This window comes from Pseudopodoces humilis, chromosome 1 (assembly GCF_049639895.1).
Source record: "Pseudopodoces humilis isolate 2021_Gansu_Grassland_sample_001 chromosome 1, ASM4963989v1, whole genome shotgun sequence".
Classification (NCBI taxonomy): Eukaryota; Metazoa; Chordata; class Aves; order Passeriformes; family Paridae; genus Pseudopodoces; species Pseudopodoces humilis.
Window position 1 is genome coordinate 37,001,765 of NC_142200.1, and position 27,504 is coordinate 37,029,268.

The window sequence follows — 27,504 nt, forward strand, 5'->3', positions numbered from 1 at the left end:
ATGTTTTTCAAACTGTGAAGAACTAGGAAAGTGTTATTTGAGAAAATAGAATTTGAATGACAAAAAAGGAAATGGTGTTATGAACTAGCTGATGGTGGGTGCCTTACTGAAGTTAGGGGAGGGTTATGCTTAAAATGGATTGCACTCTGGTACTCTTACCATGAGGATAATGCAATTTATTAGACTACAGCAGATACCAGTGTACTTCCCTCTTATTTTATCATATGAAGACATTTGAATTTTTGAATCATATGTTCCCATTAATTTCTGTGTGTAAAAGGCTCCTTTGAAAACAATGCTCGTGTGTGTCAGTATTTTGTTTGTCCAAATCTATCTACAGAGTCTAGAAGTTAAAGGGAGTTTAGTTGTCATAGTAGACTTCATCATGGACTTCTCAAATTATGAATAGAGTACAATAATTACACATGATCAGAAGTAAGCACTGTGCATTTTCCTTCATTTTTCACTGTAAATGCATTTTCCTTCATTTTTCACTGTAAATGCTTTCTAAAAGTGTTCAGATTAATAAATCTGTGAATGGTAGGCAGCTGTAGCAGTAGTCTGTTGAGGTACATTCTCCTCGATGCTGTATCCACAGCACTGGGATACTCTTTTTTTCAGTGATTTTTCCAGCTCCTCTCTTATGGTCACAAACACTGTTTTCTCCTTAGTGCTATATTTTTGTGCATCCCAGTTCTGTAGCTTATCTATGTCCATCTCTGCCCTTTGCACACTTTTTTACTGCAGAAGGGAGATAAACAGCCCCTAGGAAAGAGGGATCAGCATGCTAAATGGTTGAGTCGCTGGCTTTCAGACAGAACACTGGTTTAAACTGGGTAAAAAGGCTATTTAGGTCATTTTCTGTCCTTAGATGAAAAAGGAAAGTAATTTTAAATCAGTACCAGATGTGCATGTACTAAATGAACCTTAAGTTTCTAATTGGAGTCCTAGTAAAGCTGCAATAGATGTGGCAAATTACAAACAAAATGTTCTTGTTTACATTAGTGTAACTTTAAAACTTCAGCCAAAGACCTTAATAAATGCTCTGTTATTCTAAAAATGGAATTGAATGTCTATTCAACATTCAACAAAATTAATCTCTGGTGTAACTTCAGTGACATAACTGGAATTCTAGTAGGAATTAATTTGGCCTCCTATGAACAGCTTAGTGTGTGTGTGCTTGTGTTCCTGTGTGTTTGCTTCAACATTGCACTGGTCCTACAGCTGGGAGAAGGAGGGATTCACTCAGGCACCCAAAACTTAGCAGTCAGAAGAAGCAGGTGAAAGGACTGTTTGAGTGCTGTGACAGATGCTTTCTTTCAGGCTGCATAATTCATAGACAGTAATATTAGCTGCAACAGTTCAGCTCAATAGCAACACCTCATTATTTTATCCCTCAGTATTTATTCCTATGGTTGACGCCTCATGAAATTACTGTTAATGTGTTTATATAAGGGCAGATCTGACACAAGTGGGGAAGAATTTAATTTCCCACTCATTCTTTCCTGCTGATGTGTCCTCTTCCCCTGGTAGAAGTGGCAAGTGTAAATAGTTAATTTGCTTCAATTATGAGCCTGTCCTGCTAAATTAGAAGCAGCAGGAATATGAAGAGCCAGAATTATACATATGAGGCAGCTGACAAATCCTGCGAGCTCACAAAATCAAATCATTTACTCCTCATTGGTGCTCAAAGACCCACTAGATAAAACCTGCAGTTTATTCTTTAACATCTGATGGAACTTGGATTGCATGCTACCAATACTTATGCAAAACAAAGTCCTTGTGCATTAGTGTCAATGTTTGTGATGCTGTTACCATTTTCACTATAACCCACAAGCTTTCAGGGGTTTTTATTTTGTCTGTAAAAGTAACCCAGATTGATTTGGGCATGAAAAAGAGCAATGTGTGTTTTATAAGTTTCTCTTTTGACCATGGGGATGTTTTAGACACTGCTGGGATGAACCAGGTCGATATCAGGAGGGGGTTTACAAGTAATGCTGGCCAACACCTCTTATCTCCACAGCTTCTCTTATGATGTGAGACAGCACCAGACAGATCAAAGTGGATCCAAGATCAGTGTTCCAAGAGGTCCAGACTCTGCCTGTCCTCTGGGAACACCCTACCTAGGTCCTCCGTCCCAGTTGTGATGGTGTCCCATCCTTTCACGTGACAAATGAGATCATACATCACATGGCTGGAAGAGCCATCATGTCCCCATTGCATTGACATCTATGTGGGGTGCCCAGTGTCAGGTTGTCAATCAGTTCAGGGGGATGGCTTCTGAAAGAGATTCAGAAGATGTGCAGACCATGAGGTCAAGTAGTCAGTGGCATTTTTAAAACAAATTTTCAATTTCTTCCCTTATATATGCTGATATACTAGCACAGACATTTGTTTATCTATCTCTTATTCTCCCTTTAAAAACCTTTACTTGCTTTGTGCTAATGAAGCAATGTCAAAGGAGTAACTAACATGCTTGTAAGAGGATGAGAATCTACCTCCAGTTTAGTAAACAACCACACAAGGCTTGGCTTTGTTTTATTTTTGTAAATGAGAATAGGAGGAGTGTGTGTGCACACTGCCAAAGTGAATTATAAGCAAAATGGATTCTGGAATAGGCACAACAGACAGCAACCTTACATCTCTCCTTCCAGCTACCTGCACCAGCAATGTTGCTTTTACCAGTGTTGCATCTTAGGAGTGTTTGGGAGATGCACTGTTTTTCCTCACAAATTTCTGTATTGAAATTGCACCTCTACCCTTTGAAGGTCTAGACTGGGATGTCAAGACTTCAAAACAACTGATCCTCATCCTGGTGTATTCTCCTTCTCCCTTCCTCTGAAAGCATCTGAGCTTAATGAGCTGGAACACAAATGGGCCAATAATAGGCATGTACTAAGCACAGATATAACACGTCTATGTACATATATGTAAATTTATATGTTCAGGTTTTACTATTGCCCTGGCTTCTACATGGCCAGTCCTTGAACCCCTTAACTTCCACTGACTTCAGAGGGGAGAATTATCAGTCCCTCTGAGCACTGAAGTCACAGGGAACATCAGGCACCCCCTGCTCAGGGTGGATTTCTAGTGTCCATTTTCAGCACACAACAAACACGGCTCCTTGAGAAATATTGCACAAGGCCCCTGACTTATGAAATGTTGACTTTAACTCCACCTTCTTATTGTACTTGAAAGCAGCTGGGCCAAAAGGACCCTGGGCTTCAAATACTGCTCTAGCAATGTGCATAAATAATAGCCTTAATTTTCAATTTATTCTTCTTCCCCAGATTTTAGCCTTACATTTGACTTCAATAAGAACATGACTTTAATGTCATTTGCATACAAAGCTGGCTTTAGGCCCAGTTATTATACCTCCATTCAGGCTCACATCCTCACTTTTTTTAACAAGACTACCAGAAGGTGGAAATAATCACCAGATAAATCATATGTTTAATGTCACTTGTTTTGAACTCAACTTTCATTCAGCATGCTTCTGATAAAGTGTACAGTCCTGCTCCTGTAAGCTGAAAGCATCAAGACTATAGGGTCAAATTTAGGCCTGGCACAAATGGCTGGTGCTCTCCGAAGAGTCTGATTGTTTGTGCTAGAGGTGAATTTGGCTTGTGATCTTTCCCCCACAAGCCAGAAAGACAGAATTCTTTCCCCTAAGCCTGTAATATGTCATCAGTATCTTTTCCATGCTCTACAGTCAAAGGGACTACTGAGCCATATAGCTAGCCCTGGGCCTCTTTGTTACTGTATGTACTTAGATTAAAAATCAAATGGTAACATATTTCAATGTCCATTAAGCAATTCTGAGGATATTTTTTTTCTGGCTGCTGTGGGAATATCTTTCTCCATATTTTAGATGCATGTGTGCAGCTCTAGGTGCCTTTGCTTCAAAATCAGGAGATTAAAACTAGAGGTATGTCTCCCTCTTGGAAAAAAATACAAGTTTTCTCTATGAGCCGACATATTTAGGGCCAGGAATGACAATCTGAATGTGGAATTTAATTCTGGATTGGAGCCTACTGTATTTTATCAGATGACATTCCTGTAACTGTAATCGGTGAAAATGACACTCCCATGGGATATAACACTGCAGAGACCAAGAATACAAAACCGGTCATGTTGCTTTTTGATTTACTGTTTTTTGCATATACTGTTTAGAGAGGTTTCTGGAACATTTCCACCAAAACAAATCTGGGCACTTTTACATCATTTTAAAAAGACAAATAAAACTTGCTTGCAAGTCTTAGCTCTAAGGAGATAGCCACAAGACAAACAGAAAACTTCCCTTTCTTTGTCATCCTCATACCATCTATTTAGGCAAAGCCAGGGAAGCAGCATGGTTCATTCTAATTGGCTTTGTCAGCTAGGAGACAAAGAGATTTTGCAGACTTCCACGAAGCACAAATTCTAAAAGTCTCTTTTTCTGCAAAGATTATGAGTCAGTTTAGTTCACTGTCTCCAAGTCTGGTATCATCTCTAGTATCAAAGGGGACTGTAGTCACGAGCAATAGTTTTCCATTAGCACCTGATAGTCAGAACTGAGGATGTGGTTGCAGACATTTGAGTGCCTGTTTTGGCTCTTGTGATGACTGGGGGAAGGGAGATCTGTTCTCTTCAGGCAATAAGGGTGCAAGCCACAAGTGACAAGATAGTAATCCCACTGCCTAGTGTGTTGTGATATGTTGATAATCCTCCACAAGCATGTTGAGAGGAAGTTCATTGTGAAAAAATGGCTAGCCAGAACAAAAACCTGGCGTAAAACGTTACAGGTATATTTCAACTATGTGTATATATATATCAGTAATGAACTTCATATTATAGAACACACAGAAAAGCATGGGAGACATAAAGGCCTGCCTCAAGGAATTTATGATCCAAAAGAGACAAGAACTAAACATCAGTTAAAATACGTAAAGTAAATCATGACCAGAATTTGGCAGCATAAAGCAAAAGTGCTTCAGTTCTACTGTGGTTTTAATTTGGTGAATCTAGTATTTGTGAGTGATTGTCCCATAACTTGCCATCCCTCTGTCTCCAAGAGGAATTTTGCTGCATTCAGTTTAGGGATGTGTATCACTGTAAATAAGAGTTCAGTCCTTGCTGTAGGCTGCAGTAGCTCTGATGGCCCACATGCATGGCCAGCCCAGCAAACCTGAGCTAAAGGTTGCTGGTGCAATGGCCTGGGGGCTGGTACCAACCTGTGAGAGCCCAGGGCATTTGTTTTCCCTGCTGGCCTAACTCTCTCTTATATATTCGTGTGCACAAAGTAGGGTTTTGTGCTTGCTCCTTTTTACATGCTTTGCTGTACAGTGTAAGGGAACTTGAAGCTACCTTGGAAGTGCAATAAAGCACCTGTGTATTATGCTGCCTGCATTTGCGTGTGTGAAGCACAGTAGGAAAATAATGCAAGCAAGTTCCATTTATAGACTGGAATGTGTGGAATATGTGTACAGTCTTGGTGTTTTGGGGTTTCTATAACATGCTGAAGAGGAAAAGAATAAATTAAACTGACCTACCCTGCATATACGAAATTATGTCTATTTCTGCCAACATCCATTTTTCCACAACTGGGACAATATGGGAAATAAAATACTGCATAAGAACACAAATGTGCTTCTGAATCAGAATGGGCCTTTCCTGCCTATGTGACAATCAGTTGACGTTCAATTATCATGTTAATTGAATTAAAGCAAAGTGGAAATTACTTAATTCCATAACTATATGTTCCCGTCAAGTTACTTATTTAATAATTGTTGCTTGCTTGACAGAGGACAAGAAAATGACCTTATAGGAGATTTCTAAGATGCTATAAATAAAATTAAATATTCCCACTATACAATATAGATAAGCAGCAGAACAGAACCCTGCTTTATGATACAGGAAAAAGTTAATTGTATTATTGGACATGATGTGTTTGATATTTTGACACTGTCATATGCATGAAGCTCAAAAGACCTTCAGCTATTTTCTAGACACACTTGAATGATGACACAAGCCTTTTTCTGCCCTAAAAGTGCTGCAAGGAGGCAAGTCTTATACTTACAACAACACAAAACTATGTAAGCCTGAGGGCTAAAAAATTTTCACAGATGCAGAAAAAAAATATTAAAAAGAGTTTGAGAGGAGCAGCTGACTTGTTCATACCTGTTTGAGGTACTGCTGCAAATGCTGAAGGCATTCCCCACTTGCCCTGCCTTCGTAAGCCCCCAGTACAAGTCCAGTCCAGCACAAAGCCAGTGAATTGGTATCACTGCCAGGACCACATTCATTTGCTTTCAAAGAAAAATATTGACAGCCAGACCAGACCTTATTGCTATTTATATTACCAAGTGTTTACTCCCCAGACAGGCAGACCTTACCCTTATTTTTTAGTCTAGGCCATGACAAGTCAATTTCCAAAACCAGCGTGAGGATCATCAGCCTACTTGTATGCTAACCTAAGCAGTGGGCACCTTGAGAAGGGCTTAGTGACAACTCAGCCTGTTGACCTCAGAGGAGACAATGATGTTGTTCCAGGGATGAAGTGGGGTGAGCTGATCACCTTCCAGACCAGCCAGTCTGCAGGAGCCATTCCTGGCAACGCAAAAATCAAAACAGGCTGGGGTCTTTCCCACCCAGTAAGGACTTGTTTACTGTAATGACCTCCTGTTAAATTGTTAAATTTTATAGTGCCAGGGAAGACATGGTGTTCAAGTGATTATTATTCGTTCACCAACAGATTCAAGAGAAGAGGTCAAGGCAGTGTGTACACTGAACATGATAGATGCGTAGGTAGGACAAAATTAAATAACAAACATCTGATGATGTTTCTATGAAGTAGTGATGCTTTAGATGGAAATTTGCAGAATTGTTGTTAGCTTCATATTATTGAGTTAACATTGTGCAATATGACTATTTGTGGGAAAAGTCAGGTCCCAGAGGACTCCTTCAATTATGCTGTGACTGTAAGAGCACAGCAGGAATGTTTATTTTTTATATTTATGTAAAGCAAAATAAAACCCGAGGTGAAAGCAGTAGATACATGATCTTTTGAAGAACATTATTCTGCGTAAAATTCTTTGTTCAGCTCTGTTTTTTACGTTGGCTATCTTAAGAGTGATGCAAAGGCATTGCAATATACAAAAGAGTATCTGTAAGTCAAGCTGAATTCATTCTAGCAGCTAGGAACTGACTGCTGACTAATTTCTTATTTGTTTTCAAAACAAATACTAATTCCCCTAATTATCACAAACGATTACAACTTAAGAAGCAAATTGCTACCTTTTTTTTTTTTATTATTTGCAGAACAATAGGAGATCAACAAACACTACATATTTATCTTAATCTGGAAAAATTACAAGGGTGCAAACATACAGTTGCACAGCTAAAACCAATCTTTTTCCCTCTCTGTCTTTATATTTACAATTTTAGAAGCCTAAGACTTCTCTGTTTCCATTATGATCTTTTGCTTCCCTGGGAAGAAAAATCCTTAATCCTTTTAGGCAGCCTCTGAGTTTTGCCAGCCTGCATCTGAGGTTTGTTCTGTGTCTGAAAGCAAAGCGTTAGTGAAACAAAAAATAGTTTCATGAGTACATTCTTTATAAAAATCGTGTTGTACTGGATCCTTCCAGCCTGACATTACCACTCGCCCTTTGTAGTCTGCAACTGTATTGTCCTCTGTGTGTACACTCTGTGCTGCCAGGTCCTCTCCATTACAGGACTGCTGGTATTACTGAAGCATTGGAAGATCAAAAGAGAACACTTTAAAGTTGCATAAAGTTTATCTTTCTGGGGAGGAGATGTTCATGTGTGCTTTTAGCTGTGGAATTCAGAAGAGCACCCCAAAATTGTCCTCCTTAATAGCTTTGACTGTCTTTTAGCTTTGAATCAATAGTGCAGTTAACCAGGCAGTGAAGAATGGGAGGGGGAAGGTGGACAATCTTTCCTTATGGAGGTTTTCCACAGGTGCCCAGGTTGTGCAGGACAAGTGGACAACAGAGACACAAAGTTACAGTTTCATTTTGTGCAATATTATGAACCCCAAATACCCATCCACATGCGGATTAAACTCTGTCACGTGACTTTGAAGTCATAAAATATAACAATAAAAAAAAATCCTTCCTTTTTTTTTTCTCCCTCACTTTTAAACCTTTAGATGTTTTTTTAAACTTCTTTCAACAAGAAAGATGAGGAATCAGCCCTGCTTAGTTACATGAAGCCCAGATGCATGCATGACTCCTAAATCTACCTCTTCAGGAAAAAATCCAAAACATGAAGTACTGAGAAACTCATGACAAAATTTGCAAACAGAAATGCTGAGTTGTTCCTAAATCTGTCACTGACATGGCTAACAGCGAGTCATTAGCTAGGCTCCATGGATCAGAAGCTGGTTCTCCTCCTGAGAGCTTTCAACCCTAAATATCTACACATGCTTTTCTAACGTCATGTTACTGTAGTGTTATGAGGTCCTGCCTAACCCTGCAGATAATCTTTGATCTTGAAATCTGGGCAAAATTGAAGTGATTCTCCAAGGTCTTTAATCTATTATGAGATTGTGCACATGCCACATTTAAAATAATTTGGTGAGTTGAGAGAAATGTACAGAAATAGATCCATGCTTCTGAGAAGTTAATTAGACCGATATGGGATCAAGACTGGAATAATGACTAACATTTATTATCCTTAGCAGCTCCGTGGGCTTCTTTGACTGCCCCCAACAGGTCACCCAGGGAAGAGAGAAATTCTCTTGGCTAATCTGTGGTGCTGTCATCTCCTCCTTCATTTAGTTCAAATGTCTGTCTGCAAATTCTCATCTTCCCCAGAGGGTTTTAACTGGTCTCACAAGTGGAAGCCAGGGGAAAGGGACACACCCCAAAGGTCCCATTTAAAAGAACACCCCACACGTCACTTTGAGCAATTTAGCCTGAGATGCTATGAGGGTTATTGTTTTTTCAGTACTGTTGGTTAGTTAAATGGTGTTTCACAGTTGGAACAATATTTTCTTTAAAATTTTTGATGTTTATTATTTCACTCTTTAAGTAATATGAAGAAAAATGTCTGTTTACTTAGAAAGACATTATGAAAATGCATGAGACACACCAGTGATATATAAAAACAAAACCAGATTCATTTACCAATGTGCCACTCTTTGTTTTCAGGTATACAAGAAGAAAACTGAAGCTGCCAAGAAGGAGTATCTGAAGCAGTTAGCTGCCTACAGAGCAAGCCTTGTATCCAAGGTAACACATAATATATATACATACACACATATATATAGTGACATATTGCAAACCATTTTCAGCTGAGCGCCGCAGTATTTAGTGCAAATAACCTTGTTTATTAGCACCTTAAACTTGCATTTAAGTTGGAAATGCTCAATAAACACAGTCATCTGTCCATGTAAAGATATCCTTTCCCTCCTGGTCATCAAGACAGCACTTCAGTTTGGGACTATCATGCCAGTTCAGCAGGGGAAGGAGGTAGTGGTAAATAGACCTCCATATAACAAACATGCCAGGCAGCCACTGTGCTGCCTCTAAGGGGAAAAAAGGTATATCACACACTAAATGCCTGGGTTTGGTTTTGTGGGGTTTTTTTTAGTAATGCTTTTTACCTTACAATCACAAAACAGAAATGGTCAAGCTCAGATGATATTTCAGATTTTCATAAGAAATGTGAATTTCCATTTTATATCCAACATTGTGAGCACAGCATCTGTCACCACTAAGACAATGGTGGAACGTTCTCTAATGGAACACACCAAATATACAGCCAGTAGCAATTTTCTAAATAGATTTATTCAAACATTCTCAGCTGTCATAATTTTGCAGTAGACTCTTTAGAATTCATAATAGACTTTTAAATATGCAGAAGAACGTGAAATTACTGTACTGTGTCAATGTGAAAAACCCATTGAGCAACTTCAGAATCATACCAGCCAGAACCACTTGCTTTGGGTCCATAAAAAAAATATAGATCTATTTTGTTCTTACTTAAATAAAATAAATTTTAGAGGTAAAAAGTACAGTATGAAGGACTGACATATAGGACTTGAGAAGAACTTCTTGGTTAGTTTCAAAATCTTCTTGGGGCCCCTGCACACAATATTACTTTGTATACTGTATTAATTTTTCAGGGGGTATGCTATATTATTAGCCATGCAAGAACTTTTCATACATGCTTCTGCTTTATCTCCATATTTGGTCAGTGTTTGTTCTTAATTTAAAAGTCTGAGATATGGGTGCCACCTAATTCATTTTTGGGGGTTGTGTCCTATAACTTTCCATTTTTTAGCTGCCATTATAAATACTCCTGCATTTAGTTAAAGTAATTTACAGTATACCTTTCATTTCTGTATTAGGACTGTTTGGTTTCAGAAATAATCATTGCCTTCAGAAAGAGTACCATGTGAATAGAAGCAAATCTTTTTGAAATAGCTTGCTTATTGGCAAAAGATAAGTCTAAAAAGCTCAAAATATTCCAAGTTTTAACCCAGCTTTTCACTTGAGAAGGTAACTTGGCTGTCATTATTCAACACATCATGGACTATTTACATGACACTCTATGCAGCTTAATTTTGAAATGCACAATATAAAAAAATGAGTTGTTTTTTTTTGAAAGATAAAAATACATATTATGGCATTTTCTGAAGTTCATTTTTTTGGAAGAAATTTGGAAGACTGTTGATTAGTTCAGTGCATTAATCCATTTTTGCAAATATTCAAATTTGTTGTTAGTCAGAAAAGCACTGAAGCATTTTCTTAACTTTTAAGCAATTATTTAAATTCTGCCCATAATGTAATGTTTTTGTCTAGTGTGGAAGGTATAAAAATATAAACTTAATGAATCTGAGTACTGATTGCTTATTCCCATGAACACACTCAATGAATCTAACAGAGCTGGGATGTAACTAAAGCAAGTCCATTTTGGAATAAGGATGTAAAACAACCATTTGTAATATAATATCAGTGTATTCTACATTATCATTATTAAATATTTATACGGCACCAGAAGAGCTGTAGTTCTTTAGACAATCCTATAAACATGAGAAAATATATATAATACATAATTAAGATTATTTGGAGTCAATGTGGTCCTTTATGTCCATGTTTTACATTGCCATCCATAAAAACTACTTTTAGGAGGTATTATTAAGATTCTAAGACCTCATTATCAAAAGTTTAGATATGGCAAAAGTAACACACTTTTTCCAAAAATTTTTTATTACCATATTAATGATTTGCTCACATATATATTTTATTCTTTGTACCTTACCTTCTGGTACTTTACACTTATAATCAGGTGTTCACCCTGGATCCTCCTGAGATATATTTACTGCATGTTGTTTAATCTTGCTGCTTCATAGAATTTTCTGTGCTGCTCATCCCAACACTGCTTTGGTGTAAAGAAATTCTTACTAATACTTGGACGCAGGAAATTTATATGGTTCATATTTTCAAACACAATTAAATAATTGTGAAATCAGGTTCTCAGTAATTTTGTGCATTCTCCTTGGAAAATCTTTTTTCAAAGTATTTGAACAATATTAAGTCCTTCATGTTCATTGCAGAGCTCCAATAACTTTGGGGTGGCAGCTATGAGATGCTCAATTGTTTTTCATATCCCATCAAGACAGGCTTTTGCTATCCAAATGTTATCCAATTATCAAACTTGCTTTCATATCCTCTCCTAGAGATCTCTGTCCACAGAAAGAGGCAGGAACAAGTAGACAAGGGTTCTGCTCAGGTCCCCTCTGTCCAGGTCAGCAGGTGCCGTACACCTCCCAGAGCAGCTGCTTTTCCTGTTTCCTATCTTTTTGACAATGATTCTTTAAGTATAAGTAGATTACATATAAGTGTGAGCATATAGAGAGTCTTTGTGTATGTTTATCTGAATTTATTTTCAAGTCTTCTCTTTTCTGAATAGCAAGGACTGGACATATGCCATGTTCTACCTCAGTGGTCCAGACTTGTAATTGAATTCATTACACCCATCTTGGCCATTTGATATTCCAGAATAGTCAAAGCAGAAGATTACAGAGAAACAGGGTAGAAGTCCTTTTCCCAGGACATTTCCTAGCCTGTGCCTGACAGCAGAATAATGAAATTCAGGCACACTGGTGTTCATCCCAAGCTCTGGGGTGGAAGTGGGCCATCAGGTGGAGAGAGTGTCCTTCTCCATGACACTTATCTCCTTACCCCTTTACTCTGCTTTTTTCCTCCCCTCCCCAGGACAGTGGAAATCTCACCAGCAGCTCTGGTAATAGGATTGCCAGCCCATTTCTAGTACACTTTTAAATGCTTTCATGATATCTTTATAAAACATATATGGCTACCACCCAGTAAATAAGGTAAACGTATCATTGTATAAATATGTCAATATGCATTAATTACCATTCATTTATAACTATATTTCCAGTATTTCCTCCCTTTTTATACTGGTTGAAATTAATAGGTGTGTTGTTGAGTTTGTTCATGTGTGTAGGAATTGATAGGTAAAGTAAAAACACCTAAAGCATTATATCTTCTGCTATGCAGATTGCCATATTGCTTATAGTACTGACTAAGCCTTTGCATTGTAAACAAGTGTCTTTATATTTGCCCTTAGTTGCAACTTTTAGTACTATTCAGGTCCAGAAATGCAGTCTCTGGTATCTGGTAATTTGTACAGCATTACAGAAAATGCTGTGAATTGCAATTTTACTTTTTTCATAAAACAAGCACTTTTTCTAGCCTAACCAGCCTTTTTTTTCCAGCTGACATTAGAGTTTTTGCTGTATCTTTCAAATATATATATTTAATACAGATATATATGGGTAAATATTAAATACTTTCATATATTACATATGTTCATACATGAATATTTATAAAACAATATATGCATGTTATGTATTCAACATGCCTAATATATTTATGGGCATATAGGGATACATATATGTATGTTAATTATAACAGTACAAATGTATCTGTTTCAGTAGTACAAAAAAGATTTCTCTTCCCTGTTTTATTATTTTTGACTAGATGAATCTTTAATTCTCTCTGTGTAGTGACACAATTTCAAGTTTCATGAAGATATATATTAGTGTCTATGGCTGAAGCTAAAACTGCTCAGCAAGGGGAATGTTATTCAAATTCAAAATACTCAAGCATATTTCAAAAGTCTGATGTTGTATTTAAGTCAAAGTGGTGTCCTCACTTGACTTTGAAGTGAATACGTTGGACATTTTTCAGTTTTGTGGACAGTGCAAATCCTTTGGACCTGTAAAATTACTTCTTGAAACATATGGCAGACTTAGCTTTTCCTAGTCCATCATCTTGCAATTGTGGTTCATAAGAAAACTAAAGGTCATATCTGTAAGACTGCCATTGCCTTAATGCCATTAGCACTGCAATTTGTAACCAGAGAATTCCAGGGACCCAAAGTATCTGTTACACTGCCTGTCTTGTAATAAAAATGATCAGCCCAAGGAATTCAAGTCTCTTTAAAAATGCAGTGGACATACATGACAACATTTGACCTACTTGTAAAAAGCAATATGGAGACCATGATAAAAAAAAATAAATACAAAATCAACAAAACAAGCAAACAAAAACCAACCAACCAAAAAACAAAACAAAACAAAAAGCAAAACTCAAAAATAACCCAAAACTAAAATTGTAAAATTAATATTAGTTTCCAGTTTCATATATGTATGTGGTGAGAGCCCTTGCCTAACATATAAAAAGGCAATACGATATGTTAGGTCTCCCTGATCATTTATTTCCCAACTCCTAAATTAATGTGTGTGTGCAGGTGTGCTCTCTCCACAATTTATTTTCTGTAACTGCATAGCTTCATAGTGGCCAAGCTTCAGATGTAGGGGGGCACTGTATCCTGGCTCACTCCATGAAATAAGCAACTGCTGGGGTTTAGGACATCTCTTTTGGGAATAAAATTCTTAATATCTCTTGACAAGTTAGTGACTGAACTGTTTTGTCTCCTGGTCAGTGCTTTAACCAGTTGGCTATTGCATGCAAGGAGAGCAGCATCCCTTCTGCTGCTGGCAAAGAGGCACCTGCTTCTGAGAACAGCTTTTCCTACATTACATCTAGCCCTAGTCCATGCAGATGTTTTTGGAATTTCATAAACCAATTAGGCTGTTCTCAGTGAAAGCATAAGAGAAAGAATAAAAAAAAATATAGTTATATTTGATGGGGGTTTTTTTTGTTTTTTTTTTTTGTAGCTATTAAAGTACTACAAGGCATAGGACAATATTTCCCTTAAATCAATAACAAAATAATCCCAGAATGATGACATACACATACATGTTTTACTTTTTTCCATTAGAATTGCTAGATGGAAAAAAAATATAATGAAAAGCTTCCAAAGCAGGTACTTCATGTTTCTGTGGTACCTTATTCTTTCATTATTTTTGGAGTTATTATGATGTAGTCAGAAATTTTCAAAGAATTGTAAATTAAATCCCTTATGTGCAAATATGTCATGTGTCAGAGTATCTTTTAAGTAAATATGTATTTATAAAACATTTGTCTAATCTCATCATAACACAAGTCCAAACGTTTTTTTTTTTCTAGCAAAGAAACCAATGATCTACTGCAGCTGAAAATAAAGAGCAAACTATATTTAAGTTAGTGCCATGAATTTGATTTGAGGCTAAATCATGTGATGCTTTACATTCAGCAGTGCAAAAACTGAGAGATGCTCTCACATAATTTCTGCCAAAAAGTGCCAGAAATGTCTTGATCTTGATAGAAGCCAGATTTTGATATGAAGAGGAACTATATTTGTTTTTGAAGTGGGTTAATAAAACTAGATTTAACTATTAGCCTAGTGCTTCCATTTGGGGAATTAAAACACTTGTATCAAATTAAAGTTGCATATTCTTTATCACATGTACCCAGGTTATATTCATAAAACATCCATTTTTACTTACATATCCTAAATGAATCCATGACAATCCTCTGTAGATGATGACAAAATGTATATTTAGATTTGAAGATGTTCTTCTGAGCCACCTTGACTAATTATAGATGACAACCCATGGCTTACTCCTTTGTTTCTGAAACATCAAGAATATGTCAAAAAGCTTTCTGAACTCTCTGGGGTCCCAGATGTTGTTATTGCACTAGGTGACTGGAATTAACAAAATAGGAAACGTCATTTGCTGAGAGCCTCTTGTGACTTAGGTAGGAAGGCAGCTGCACTGCAAGTATGCATATGAGTTATCTGCTGGGGTGGATAGAGTTAAATCAAAGGGATCTCTATAGGAGTTAAAGAGCTAAGCAGAAGGAGAAAGCAGTGCTGGAGAGAAGTCATTTGCTCAAAAACATCTTCACAGGGGTATTAATAAAATGGCTGAGCCCATGCGGGCTAGGAAAAGGAATTCTTCTCAACGACAGGCTTGGGGTTGGAAGTGACCTAAAATGTCAAAAATGTTACAAACAGACAGGATTATGTGAACACAGAAAAGCTGAGAGAAGGAATAAACAATTCAAGATGCTCCTTACACCAAAGAGACAGCAAAGACAGCAGATGCAAACTTAAGCTTAGGTAAGCTTTGTAGGGGCTGCATAAATATGCAGCCAATTTCCTTCTATCTGCCTCTTTAATGTCACAGTACTGAAGATAACTCATTTTTAAGCTGAGTCAGGCCAGCCTAAGTTTGATCACAGCCTGCACAGCCTGGACCATCCTGGTACCAGCTGACATAATCACTGCTGTTTCCTGAATGTAACCTTCATTTTGGTCACAGATTCTGAAAATTGTTGGATTCCTCAGCATGGCTCAAGGACAGACAGCAGTCACTAGGTGTGAGCATGGCACCATCATGAAAACGGACAGTGTGGCAACTACGTGGGTTGATGATACATATTATTTTCCAGGTTTTGAAATACTCACACATTAAATGTTCCAGTCTGTAGAGAGAGGATGCCAGACCTCCATTTTTCATTTAAAGAGAAACATCTGTTTCTCATTTAAAATAGAACTATGTTGCACCATTATGGCTTTGTAAAAAAAAAACAAAAACAAAAACAACAAAACCAAAAAAACTTATTTTGTTTGCCCACAAGTAAAGCTGTTTGCACTGTTTGTTGTTTGCATATTGGCCATAAGGCTTGCTTTGCCCTTGAGAAGGTCTCTCAGCATATATTTACAGGACATATAAGCATCCAGTAGTACCAAGAACATTTACAGAATGTTCTGAATGTATTTACTGAATATTTTACAACAAAGGAGGGCTTAATTGGTGTTATTAATAAAGAAGCATTTTGATAATATCTCATCTGTAAACAACTGAAATTATACTGCTCCAACTGGAAGGCTTTGATCATTAATTTTCTGAAATCAATAGAACAAGAAAAATACCCTTTTTTCTCCATAAATAGAACATCTCTGGTTTCTTTGAGACAACACTGACTTTTTAGTTTTACATTAAGATTTAGTTTTACATTAAGTTTTACATTGCAAGAAGCAATATTAGTTGAGCACTACTTACTAGAGTGAAATTATTTTAAAATCTATTTAATTCTCACATATTATTCTATAGTAGTGTCCTGGTTTAGGGCAAATTTGGGAGAAAACCTCCAATGGGGGCTCCCCCCGGGAAGTAAACTCACGTGGCCCTTTTCTCCCACCCCTCAACCGGTTCGGGAAGAGATTTCTCTGAGAGAAGTGGAAAAAACCTGTTTATTTCACAGGCACAGCACTACCCAGCACAAAAATGAATGATATCACATTACAAAACCTCTCGCCCTTCAGAAGAGATGACAAACTTCAGAGGGTCTCTTTCCTGTGGGTGTTTGCTCTGTTATCAGTCCCTCTGGTGCTGGAAAATGCCGCTGCCCAGGCTGGGCTCCCGGTAGTCCACGGGTGCAAGCTCCTGGTGCTCTCCCGAGTCCCCAGTCCAGAGCAGGTTCGATTCGTTTCAAAAAAGGGAAAGAAAACAGTCCAGGAAGACCTCTCTGCTCCGGCTAGTTGGAAAGCCAAGGCGATCTGTGTCTTGTTGTCTGTCTGTGCTGTAGTCAAAACTCCCGATGCGGGGGGAGCAAGTACAGTCTCTGATAACAGACTCGGTGCTTCTTTTCCACTCACTTTTACTCTCAGATGGAATTTTAAGAATACAAAACCTGTGTCTGAGTTAGGTGGACGAATGGGGATACAATTTAACATCATAATCAACCCAGGACAAGTAGATAAGAATTCTGAATATGAAGCATGTATAAATTAAGTAAGTTGAAGATTTCCATATAGATCATGTGTGAATACATCTATGTAGTCCTACTTGCTGGCAACATTTCTAACAGAAACTGCATTTACATGTTAAAACGGGAATAAGTATAGGCACTTGTAGATTCTAGGTACACTTCTTATGGATCAGAGGTCAAAAGTAGTGATCATCAGTTGAGAATGGTCCTCAGCCTCTGTTAGTCAGATCCTACCTGGTTTTCATGAAAAATGAAATGGACATCCAGGCATTGATACTTAAGTAACAGTAACAGTGCTGGGCTGTGATCCAAACAGATTTTCCTTTAAGTTCAGTAGTCTGAGGACCAGGCTCTTAGAGTACTGCCTTGTTAAAACATGTTCTTGCTTTACTTTCAACCACATGGATGTTTGTGTTCCAACAGAAATGGGATTAGAATCTCCAACAGTAGCCGGGAGGTAGACACAATTTAGAAACAGAATCAATACCCATTTGTAGGTTTCAGGAGCTGGTTGGTTACACCAATACATAGGTGAGAGTGTAAAGGGTGAGTTTTCAAAGTGTTTCAAAGTTTTCAAATTATATCCCAAATGGACCTGTGGAGATGCCAAAATGGCATCATCTGGGCTATTTTTTCTATAACAAATTGAGCAGGATGTCTTTACTAAAAATAATTTGGTGAGTGAGTTGGATGGCATGAGGGAAATCCCAATGTCACTTTCCTCTAAGGAATAGACACACTCCCTGTGCCTGAATGTAGTGTGATAAGAATGACCACTAGACCCAGAAAAGAATAGCACAACTATTGCTCTAAGTGAGCAATGCTTAACCCCTTATTCCTAATTTAATTCTTTAATTTGGCAATAAAGCATAAGGAGTTTTGGAACATAGAAGGGGAATAGAGGTGCATGGGAAAGCTCTCTTTACACTAAAATTGGAAGGAAAGTCATGAGTTTGGTGAAAATCACGAGGAAGAACTTGATTCAGCCCTTTCGAACTTTGTGCAAAATTATTAATCCTGAACGCTTTCTCTTAAGAACAGCACTCATCTGTATCATCACACACTTTCTTGAAAATATTATACAAATAAGATAATTTTATGAACCAAAAGTCATGCACCACCAGTAATTTTAGTTTATATAATTATAGTTACTATAATCAGAATTACAGTAGTACTTATTTTTTTCCTTCCCTTTTCTCATTTCTCTTTTACTTTCATTATCTTTCTTTTGGGATTTCAAAATGTTCTTCCCATTTTTTCTTCATGTTTCAGTAAAACAACAGATTCTTTGGGAGGAGAGGTTGGGAAGTGGATTTGTGTTGTGCCTGAAAGGCAGTCATATTTTCTCTGTACCATTCTTCCTTGGTCTACCTACCTTGTCTTCACCTTATGATTTTTTATTATTTTTTAAAAAAATTTATTTAGACAAGAATAATAGGTGATGATGTTAGAAGGAGAGGCAAGTCCATAGGAAATCCTTCTTCTAGACTATGAAGAATGTGAAGATTTACAGCAAGGCTTTGACTTGTTCTCCAGAACAAGTACAAGCCACTCAAAGGACTCAAAGGACTGTTACAAAAAACTAATTTGTCACCCTAGTGTATGTTCACTAATGTACGTGTAAAATACCACCGCCTACCATTAACTAAATATAATATTCTGTCACCCTCTAGTGGTGGGTCTACACCACCATTCTTCAGCTAGTAGTGATGGAAGATGTTCCCACTACATGTCTAGTAGAAGACTTTTTAGCATTTAGGAGTTACTAAGCCCTGGTGTTTGGTGGCCCGTGTGTATGGATTTGTAATTTTGGTCTCCACTGCAATATATCTGAATTTGATCCTAGAACTTTGTCCTACAAATTAGTGATGTAAATTTTCTGTGTTGGTTTGGGGCAGATTAATTAGAGGTTTGGGAGAACTGTTCAAATTATTTGTGTGCTCTTTTCCTGAGATAAGTCAAGAGAAAATTGGCTGAAATTCAACCAGCAAAGTAGGGAACATAACTGTGCATTTGAAGCCCATATTGGACAGTCAAATCCATACTTTCTTAATTCCATTTTTTACCCATAATAAAAGTCCTTGTCTAAGGCTGTCTGATGCTGCACTGGACTAGTGCAATGCCCATTCTAGTCTGTGAAAGCAGAAATTTGGCCCAAAATCATAGTGTGACCTATGTGTCATATGTGCTTCTTGGTTTATTTCACAGCAAAGTGACATCACAAAGCTGAAACACTTGGCATCACCTATGTTATTAGCTCCAGAAATACTTATCTGTGTTTCTGACCCAGCTGCAGAAAAAAGCTGGAAGTGCAGTATACTGGAGAATGGCATTTAATGGGTTTGTTTATCAAGATTCCAGTAACTGATATTATCAATGTGTTTTACACTGATATTGGACAATTTGGTTTAAGATTACATATGATTTAAAGCATCCCAAAGTTACAGCAAAATACTTGCTCTTAAACTGAAGTGTTGTGCTTTTTACTGGATCAAGAGGTAGTGAAACATATAGAAAGCTGATTCATAGCTTGAGACAACTGAAACTGTCCCTTTTGATCACTTTGCAGAGCTCTTCTCAGAGGTGTAACAAGTGTTATTCATCTATGACCAGAGACTGTGCAATTCCTCTTAACATAATTCAGCATTTAAAGTATCAAATTATAATATCTATATATGTCTGTAATTTTATCAGCGTGGGCCATGTTTCCACCATTTATGTGTGAACTCAGAATTGTCCAGTAATTAGATTGGTTCCCTGAATCTTTGTTAAAGGGGTGTATGGCAGCATCTTTGTAGTTACAAATGAAATAGAAGTGTGTATCAGTATGTCAGCAAAGGCTTTTTTGCAGCACTCACCTCACCAGGAGGATTAGTTTAGCCAATCTTCCCTTAGACACTTCAGGAGCAATTATTGCTGCTTGGACCACACAGAGCCTGCCAGCTACATCATGGAAAGACAAGCTGTTTCCATGAGGGGACTGCTCTCAGTAAAACTTCCAAGTCTCTCAAGGAAGAACATAGCCTGCACCTCCTGTAACATGTAATAAGCATGGAACACCCAAAAAGGAGTCTCCTGACCATGCTGCTAATTAGCAAACCTTCTGAATTGCTGAAATTTCAGCAAACTTGCCAGTCGTTGCTTCTACACTCACGAGAGTGTTCTAAAAATTCAGCTGGAAAGAGAGGGGAAAAATTCTTCCCATGTTTTCATGAACATTAATTCGGTGTTTAAAAAATAATATCCAAATCAGCAGGTTTTCCAGCTACTTTCAGGCTTTTATGTCTGCATCTGTATCCTGCAAACATGCACATAATACATATAGCACACGTGTACACCCACACGCAAGCAGAGCTAGGCAGATCCACAGAGACAGAGATTTGCATGAATTTTTTCATATTCATTTAATTTTCCTTCATTTACTGAAGAAAACAAGGGTGTTTTTTGCTAATGGAACTGCAGTTATACATAGGGAAAAGGAAGTTATCATTCTCATCTTTATCATCGCATATAATGAAGCAATTTCAGTAACGCTCGTGTCAACAGATTGTTGGTGATGGTGCATCCCTCAGAAAGAATACAAATAGACTTCACTGACCCTGGAGTGCTGAGAGTAACATGAAACTTACTCTGACTTGTAAACTGAGCAAATATGACACGGAGATCACAGAATAAGGGCATGTATGCGTCTTTCAGCCTTGTTTTGACAAAGTGACTTTCTCCAGAGGGACATTTCTGCCATTTTATTCCAGCATGTTTCACCTTTCACTGAATATTAATCCCAGTATGACTTAACTTCAAATTATGATTCCCACCTATAAGCATATGGGAGTTAATTCTTAATTTTATTTTCATAATTTATTTGAGCACACAGTTAGCACTCCGGATGTCTAAGAAAATAAATGTATGAAAAACAATTGAGCAAATTGAGTTTAATCAAATGTAGCAAGTTATAAATATTAGAACAAAAAATGTTATTAAAATTCATATTCATTAATGGAGAGGTTTTATTATTAGTAACTTTAAGAAAGTAGGCCACAATATTTCTGAAAACTGTGCAGTTTCTCGTATTCTATGCAGTATTCTTTTAGCTTTAGACTAAAGATAACTTCCCTATATCTGGTGCAGGCTAACATTTATATAGCCATAAGTTTTAGACAGAATTTTTGGGGCCTTATGAATTGGAATAATAAAGCATGTTTTGCTGAAAGAGAAATTATTCAGACTACTCCTATTTCTCTTAATTCATGGCCTACATAATATGTTTGATGGCATGGATAGCATTCCAACACAAAATATTTCAAATTAAAGGCATTGGCACAGCAACTAGTGTATTTGTTCCATGCGGTAAAACAGCTGAGAACGGGGTTTAGCTTCTTCATCATGTTAGCTAACTGATAAATAACTATTAGCAATATCAATGTATATGATAAAAGGCCCTGAAAATCTTATCCATGGTTTGCGCATGGGAAAACAAGATATTTTAAAAATCACTACAGAGTTTTGCTGTAACCCACCCTCCTAATTCTCCTTTCAGCTAGGCCATGAAATCTGAGGACAGTAATAGTGGCTGCTTACGTGAAAAAATGTGTCAACCTTGGTTGTCTTGGCTGTGTAAGATATTAGATCAGTGATGGCAGTTCCAAGCTTGGAAAAAGAAAATGCCAGGCTAGACCAGGAAACAAAGGACCTGAATTACTTTTTTTTTTTTACCATGTTGAAGACAAAAGTATAAGGTGACAGGGATTAATTACTTTTCTAGAATAATAACCAAATTCCATTTCAAGGAAAATTCGACGGTCCAGATAAATGTTTGCCTATGGTGTGTGGCTCTTAGACTTCAGGGGGTAGAACAGCCATATTTGGTAGCTTCTAAGTATTTTCTGACTATTGTTTTCCCCAACAGAGCTACAGCGAACCTGTGGATGTTAAAGCCTCCCCACAACCTCAGATGATGAATTCAAAGCAGCCAGTGTTTCATGGGCCTGCCCAGGCTCACTCTGCACTGTACCTCGGTTCCCACTACCACCAACAACAGGGAATGAATCCTCACATCACTGCCATGCATGCCAATATCCCCAGGAACATAGCGCCCAAGCCCAACAACCAAATGCCAGTGACTGTTTCCATAGCAAACATGGCTGTGTCCCCACCGCCACCTCTTCAGATTAGCCCCCCTCTGCACCAGCATCTCAACATCCAGCAGCACCAGCCGATCCCAATGCAGCAGTCCATTGGAAACCAGCTACCAATGCAGGTCCAGTCTGCTTTACACTCACCTACAATGCAGCAAGTAAGTTGGAGCTTTTCAGTTCTCCGGGGAATTATTTTATTTCTGGGGAGGGCGTGGGGAGGGGAGTCGTCCAGAGGTTGGCATAGTGTGAGAGATTTAGATTAGATGTAATTTTGCAGGTTCCAAAACCATGGTAGTATAGGCTTAGTCTTTCAAGGACAAGAACAAATGAATGAGTTTAAGTAGATGATGGAAAACTGCAGAAGTATCAACAATGTCCATCGTTGTCCATAGATCCATCTGCAAATCTGTGACTACCCTGAAACTGTGAAATGCAAACAAACGTTCAGGAGTCACTCTTTGCAAACAAAAGGCAGGAATGTCTAGAAAAAGATATGATTGTAGCTTATGCTTATGCTTATGCTGTTATCCTTGTCCTGATTGTGATGTCAGAGGAAACATAAAGCAACCCAGGTTGTGTTGAACATGCTAGATTAAGTGAATATGAGTGTGTTACGTTATGCCACATTGATAACTTCATTTTGCTAAATAGATATACCTTCTTTTTACTAGAAATAAATGGGCTATGTCCATGATCCCAATATGGGGCTTTTTGGGGCTTTTTTTCCTACTCTGAATGTTTTAGATAGTTGATTCTCAATGTATTTCCTACGAGTTCTGAGTTAATGCAGACCATCCATGGTATTGTGTCTTCCAGGCTTACAGAGGAATATAAAGAGAGCAGATAAACTGTTGATTTCATAAGAGAAAATTTCCTTTTGTATTATATGAGATCTGACTATCAATAATAACATCTTGCTTTGCAAAGTGGCATTAAAATGAAAATTCTTTGAATGGAATTGCAAGAATCTACAAAATTTGTATACACAAAACTTGTCACTACTGGCTGATGAAACATAGTCATGAACTTGCTCCATGTTTTAAATTTGTCTAAAAAATTGCTAGTAAGACATTTGCATTTGCTTTCCAAGCCAGAAACATTTCATCTCAAGACTGGTCTTTAGAGTTGGGAATACTTGAAGACAAACCATAGATTCTTGCTGGGAGAACAATTTAACAGGGAAAGAAATTATCCAAAGCAGAAAAAAAAACCCAAAAGCATTGAAAGCAATCTTTCTGACTGATAAAGTTAGTTCTTCAGAAGAAAAATCAAGGTATGCTCAGGATAATTTGGATGTATTCAGAGACTTTGATCTTAATCTCAGGAGTGATTTGGAGTAATCAGGAAGAAAAACTTCCTGAAGTTCACAACTTTTTCCTAGTCCTAGAATTTAATTTTTCGCTATCAAAGAAAGCAGATTCAACAGACTTATGAGCACACATATGTGAAGTCATGTATTCATGGAGGTTTTCCTCCAGTTAGTTTGAGTGTTCCAGGAGAACCATGCTAAAGTCTCAGAGAAATTCAGGAGCTGATCCCAAGCCTGGGCAGCTGGTATTAACTAGAGGAAGTCCCAGGAGGGTATGTCTGGAGATCCTGAGCCTGGAGGAATCCTGGTTGAAGCTGAAGGCTCAGAGCAGTGAGAGACAAAGCAATATTCAGGTTCATTTACTAAACATGAGAAATTACATCTGTGACAGCAACCTGTTGAGATCCTATAGCTATGTTTCAACAAGTTTTTATTGCACAGTGATTCAGTCTTCCAAGTTCAGATTGTTTGCCAGCTTCAGTGTCACTTGTATATTACTTGTCCAATGCAGAAGAACTCCTTATGTCTTTTTCAGAATCATTAGGCATAATTTACTAAATAGATTTGAAAACCTGTCTCTGTTTAGTGAATTAATAATATAGTTGGGACTAGCAAAAGATGTAGTGTAGATGTTTGACATTTACATATTTATACATAAAATATAATTTTTGTATGATTAAACACTTAAGCATTACTCTAAACTCTCTACCAAAGAAAAGATAATGTAATATGAATCTGCTAATGTTTTATTTTGCCAAGTTGCAAGCTTGTAGCATAAGGTGTGTGCATCCACAGTTTGAAAGTACTTTCATTCATCTGTGAGATGTGTGGTATGCAGTTGACTTGTTTGAAGCTTAAGAAAAATTTTTTTAATTTTTTAATTGTTTAATTGTTTTAAGAAAAAAGGACACTTGGTTGTAGAAAACAGGTCTCTACAAGTCAGAATTTAGACCTTTATCATGATGAGTCTTTTTTCTAGCTAAGGACAATTATAATTAAGTAAAAAATGCTGTACCTCTGTGTTCCTGTTAAACTCACAAAATTTAATGTTAAATGCTTTTTAGCAACTCATATTCCTTAGTCAGAAAGGCTGATGCTTTTAATGAAGATACTGTGGTGAGATATTTCTGTTTCACTCAAGATGCTTGTTACTAGTTGAAATGGTGCACTGCCAATCTACATGTCTGTTGAAACACTGTGTAATATCTACAAGCCAATTTATATTTCTTACACTTCTGCTTTTGCTTTACAGCAATGCAGCTCTTGAACTCTGGAAAATCTATGTCATTTCACTTTGGAATATTTGTTTGTTTGGTTTTTTTTTTGGCATGCATCAGCTTATAGAGTTTGTGAAGTGAATTTAAATATAGCAAAATGTATATTATATTAGAGGGCTAGAGGTGTACTAACAACACTTTGATTTAGCGTGACAAAACAGAATAGTGGTATCCTGTTCAGTTTCTTAGGTATGACCCTTTTTAGTCAAGAAATGGTAGAAAACACAACACCAGGATTCCACACTCTGTTAGAACAAAGACAGGTTGGTCACCAGGAGGCAAATAGCAGAAAGTCAGGAGACTACAACCTGAAAGTAAGGGCCTCTTTCTGACTCAATTGTCAAAGGACTCTGCTCTCCTTTCTGATTGAAATAGAGCAAATATTCTGGTAATCACAGATCTTTTTTAAGAGGAAAAGATTTAATAGGAGAAAAATGGAGCTCTCCCAGAAGCTCAGTCAAGGAGTCAAGAAGCTCAGCAGTAAGGAGAAAGAGGAAGTACCTCGCCATCTGTCTGGCCTATGGTGAGGAGGGAAAGGGAGGTCTAGATGTGATGTTCACTCCCAAACAACACTGTGTAGAACACTGTCCTGCATAAAAAGACAGCCAAGAAGAATGGGAGAATATGAATTCTGATAAGGCAGAGAAATAGTTGCCTTTAAGCCAATTTTTTTCCACTTCCTCTTCCCTCAAGTTGTTTTATTTCCTCCCTGCTTAGGTATGGCCACTGTAAGCCTTTCCAAAGACTCTATGAAGGCAGCAAGAACAGAAACTGGTTAACATACCACTCCCTAGGGAGTGACTTGCAGCAGGAGTCATTTTCCTCTTTGGAAACCTCAGCACTACTCATACTAAACAGACTAATACACTACAAGAAAAAAAGAGGCAAATTTTGTCATGTCACACTGCAGCATGGAGCTTAATAGGCAAGAGAAGAGTAAGTCTGCCAACAGCTTCCTAGCAGTCTTCTACTGCAGGTGTTGGCACGCTCAGCTGGCTGGGCACCTTCATTGCAGACTGTGCTGGAGGCATGTTAGAAGTAGAAATTATCAATTGTGGGTTCTCTCTTTTTTTTCCCCCCTTTTTTTTCCAAATATCTCTCGGTGAAATAGTTCATGGCTCACTAATATGACACAACAGTAGCCAGCTCTGCGAATCCCTGCTCTCCCCCACTTGAACTCTGGCTCAGTGACATTTGGTCAGACATTTTCTCCAGGAAAAGGATAGTTTCATATCAAAAGCCACCTTTTAGTATATCTGAAGGACTGCCAACTCCAAGGAAAACCACATAGTCCTGGCAGGCAGGAACACAGTTATCCAAAAACCATTGTGCGTGAAATTCACAAACTCTTCTATGCAAACTTTGAGGAGGGACTGATAAGAAGTGCTGACTTGGGGAGAGAGTTCTATTCCCATTGCTTCCAGAACAATGAGCTGATCTTCATCAGCTCTACAGGGAACAGCATGTCCTTCTCCATATCCAGCACTCCTTGCCTGCACGTGCACAGTTGCCAAATCAAGAGTGACTGCCAGCTGGAGAAGGGCAGTCTCCTTTGAGGATCCACAAAAACTACAGAACATCAAGAAAATCAGAAGTGTTGGTAGCCAAAAATCCTCAGTGACTGCACAATTTCTGTTATTTTTAAAATCAATTAACACTGTGGAGTATGCAGCTGATGTAATGCATCCAAATTTTTCTGAAATGCAATGTAAAATTTTTGTATTAGCATTTCAGTCATATGCCTAGCATTAGTAATTATTATTTCATTTCTTTTAAACAATCTTCTCTATTTTGAGTTATCTAAATTGGAACTTCTTGGAAATAGATTATTTTGTCTTTTTTCTCTTCTGTTCCCACAGTTAATGAATAAATTAAAAAAGGGTCACTACTGCAGACCTTTGGGGTGCTTGTTTACAGTGACAATCCTTTCAACTATAGAAAAAAAGATCATTAGTTCTGTTCTCATACTTAGATTTCAATTAGATCCTGATTTTTATTTTCTTTAGCTTCTAATTCTGAAATGTATTATATTTTTCTTAAATATCATTAACAGGAGCTGTGTTAAAGTTTTACTTTTCAAAGTCAAAATCTGCTCTGCTGTAGTTTTTGTTTTATCCACCTTTGACACATAGGAAGACTCACATTAGATTTGAAGAGCATGATTTTTGTTTCATTAAATGCTCATATGAGAATCTTATCACTGTATAATTTTTTAATTGATACAGAGTTGTTTCTCTCCAGTCTGTTTCTTCGGTTTAACGTGATGTTTAATTTTTCCTCAGTTGGCCTTAGATGATCTGATTATTAACCCTTGTCATTCAAATCAGCACAATTTCTCCAAAGTTCAGGCTGAAGCAGCAGCTGAAGCTGCGGCCTGCTTTTACTTGCAGGGTTATTCTTTCCTTTCTCTACTCAAGTGGACATTTGTGCCTCTTTCTGAGCATACCCTGCTATCCAGCCTGTTCACTGTGCTCTTTGCTGTGAAGAGTGATGAGACTGAGGATTTTCTCCCTCCTTAATACACCCAGAACTTGTTAAGGAACAATTTTAAGTAGCCCTACTGGAAGCATCACCTTCCCTGCTCA

General features: G+C 37.6%; 1 protein-coding gene across 3 annotated transcripts in view; it reads left to right on the top strand.

Moving 5' to 3' along the window:
* TOX (thymocyte selection associated high mobility group box) overlaps positions 1-27,504 on the top strand; it is a 216,039-nt gene that overhangs the window by 181,730 nt on the left and 6,805 nt on the right. For all 3 annotated transcript variants that reach the window (XM_005517133.3, XM_088055531.1, XM_088055529.1), the window contains 2 exons: positions 9,153-9,233; positions 22,105-22,491. In XM_005517133.3, coding sequence (XP_005517190.1) covers positions 9,153-9,233; positions 22,105-22,491 — 468 coding nt within the window. The remainder of the gene's footprint in view (positions 1-9,152; positions 9,234-22,104; positions 22,492-27,504) is intronic.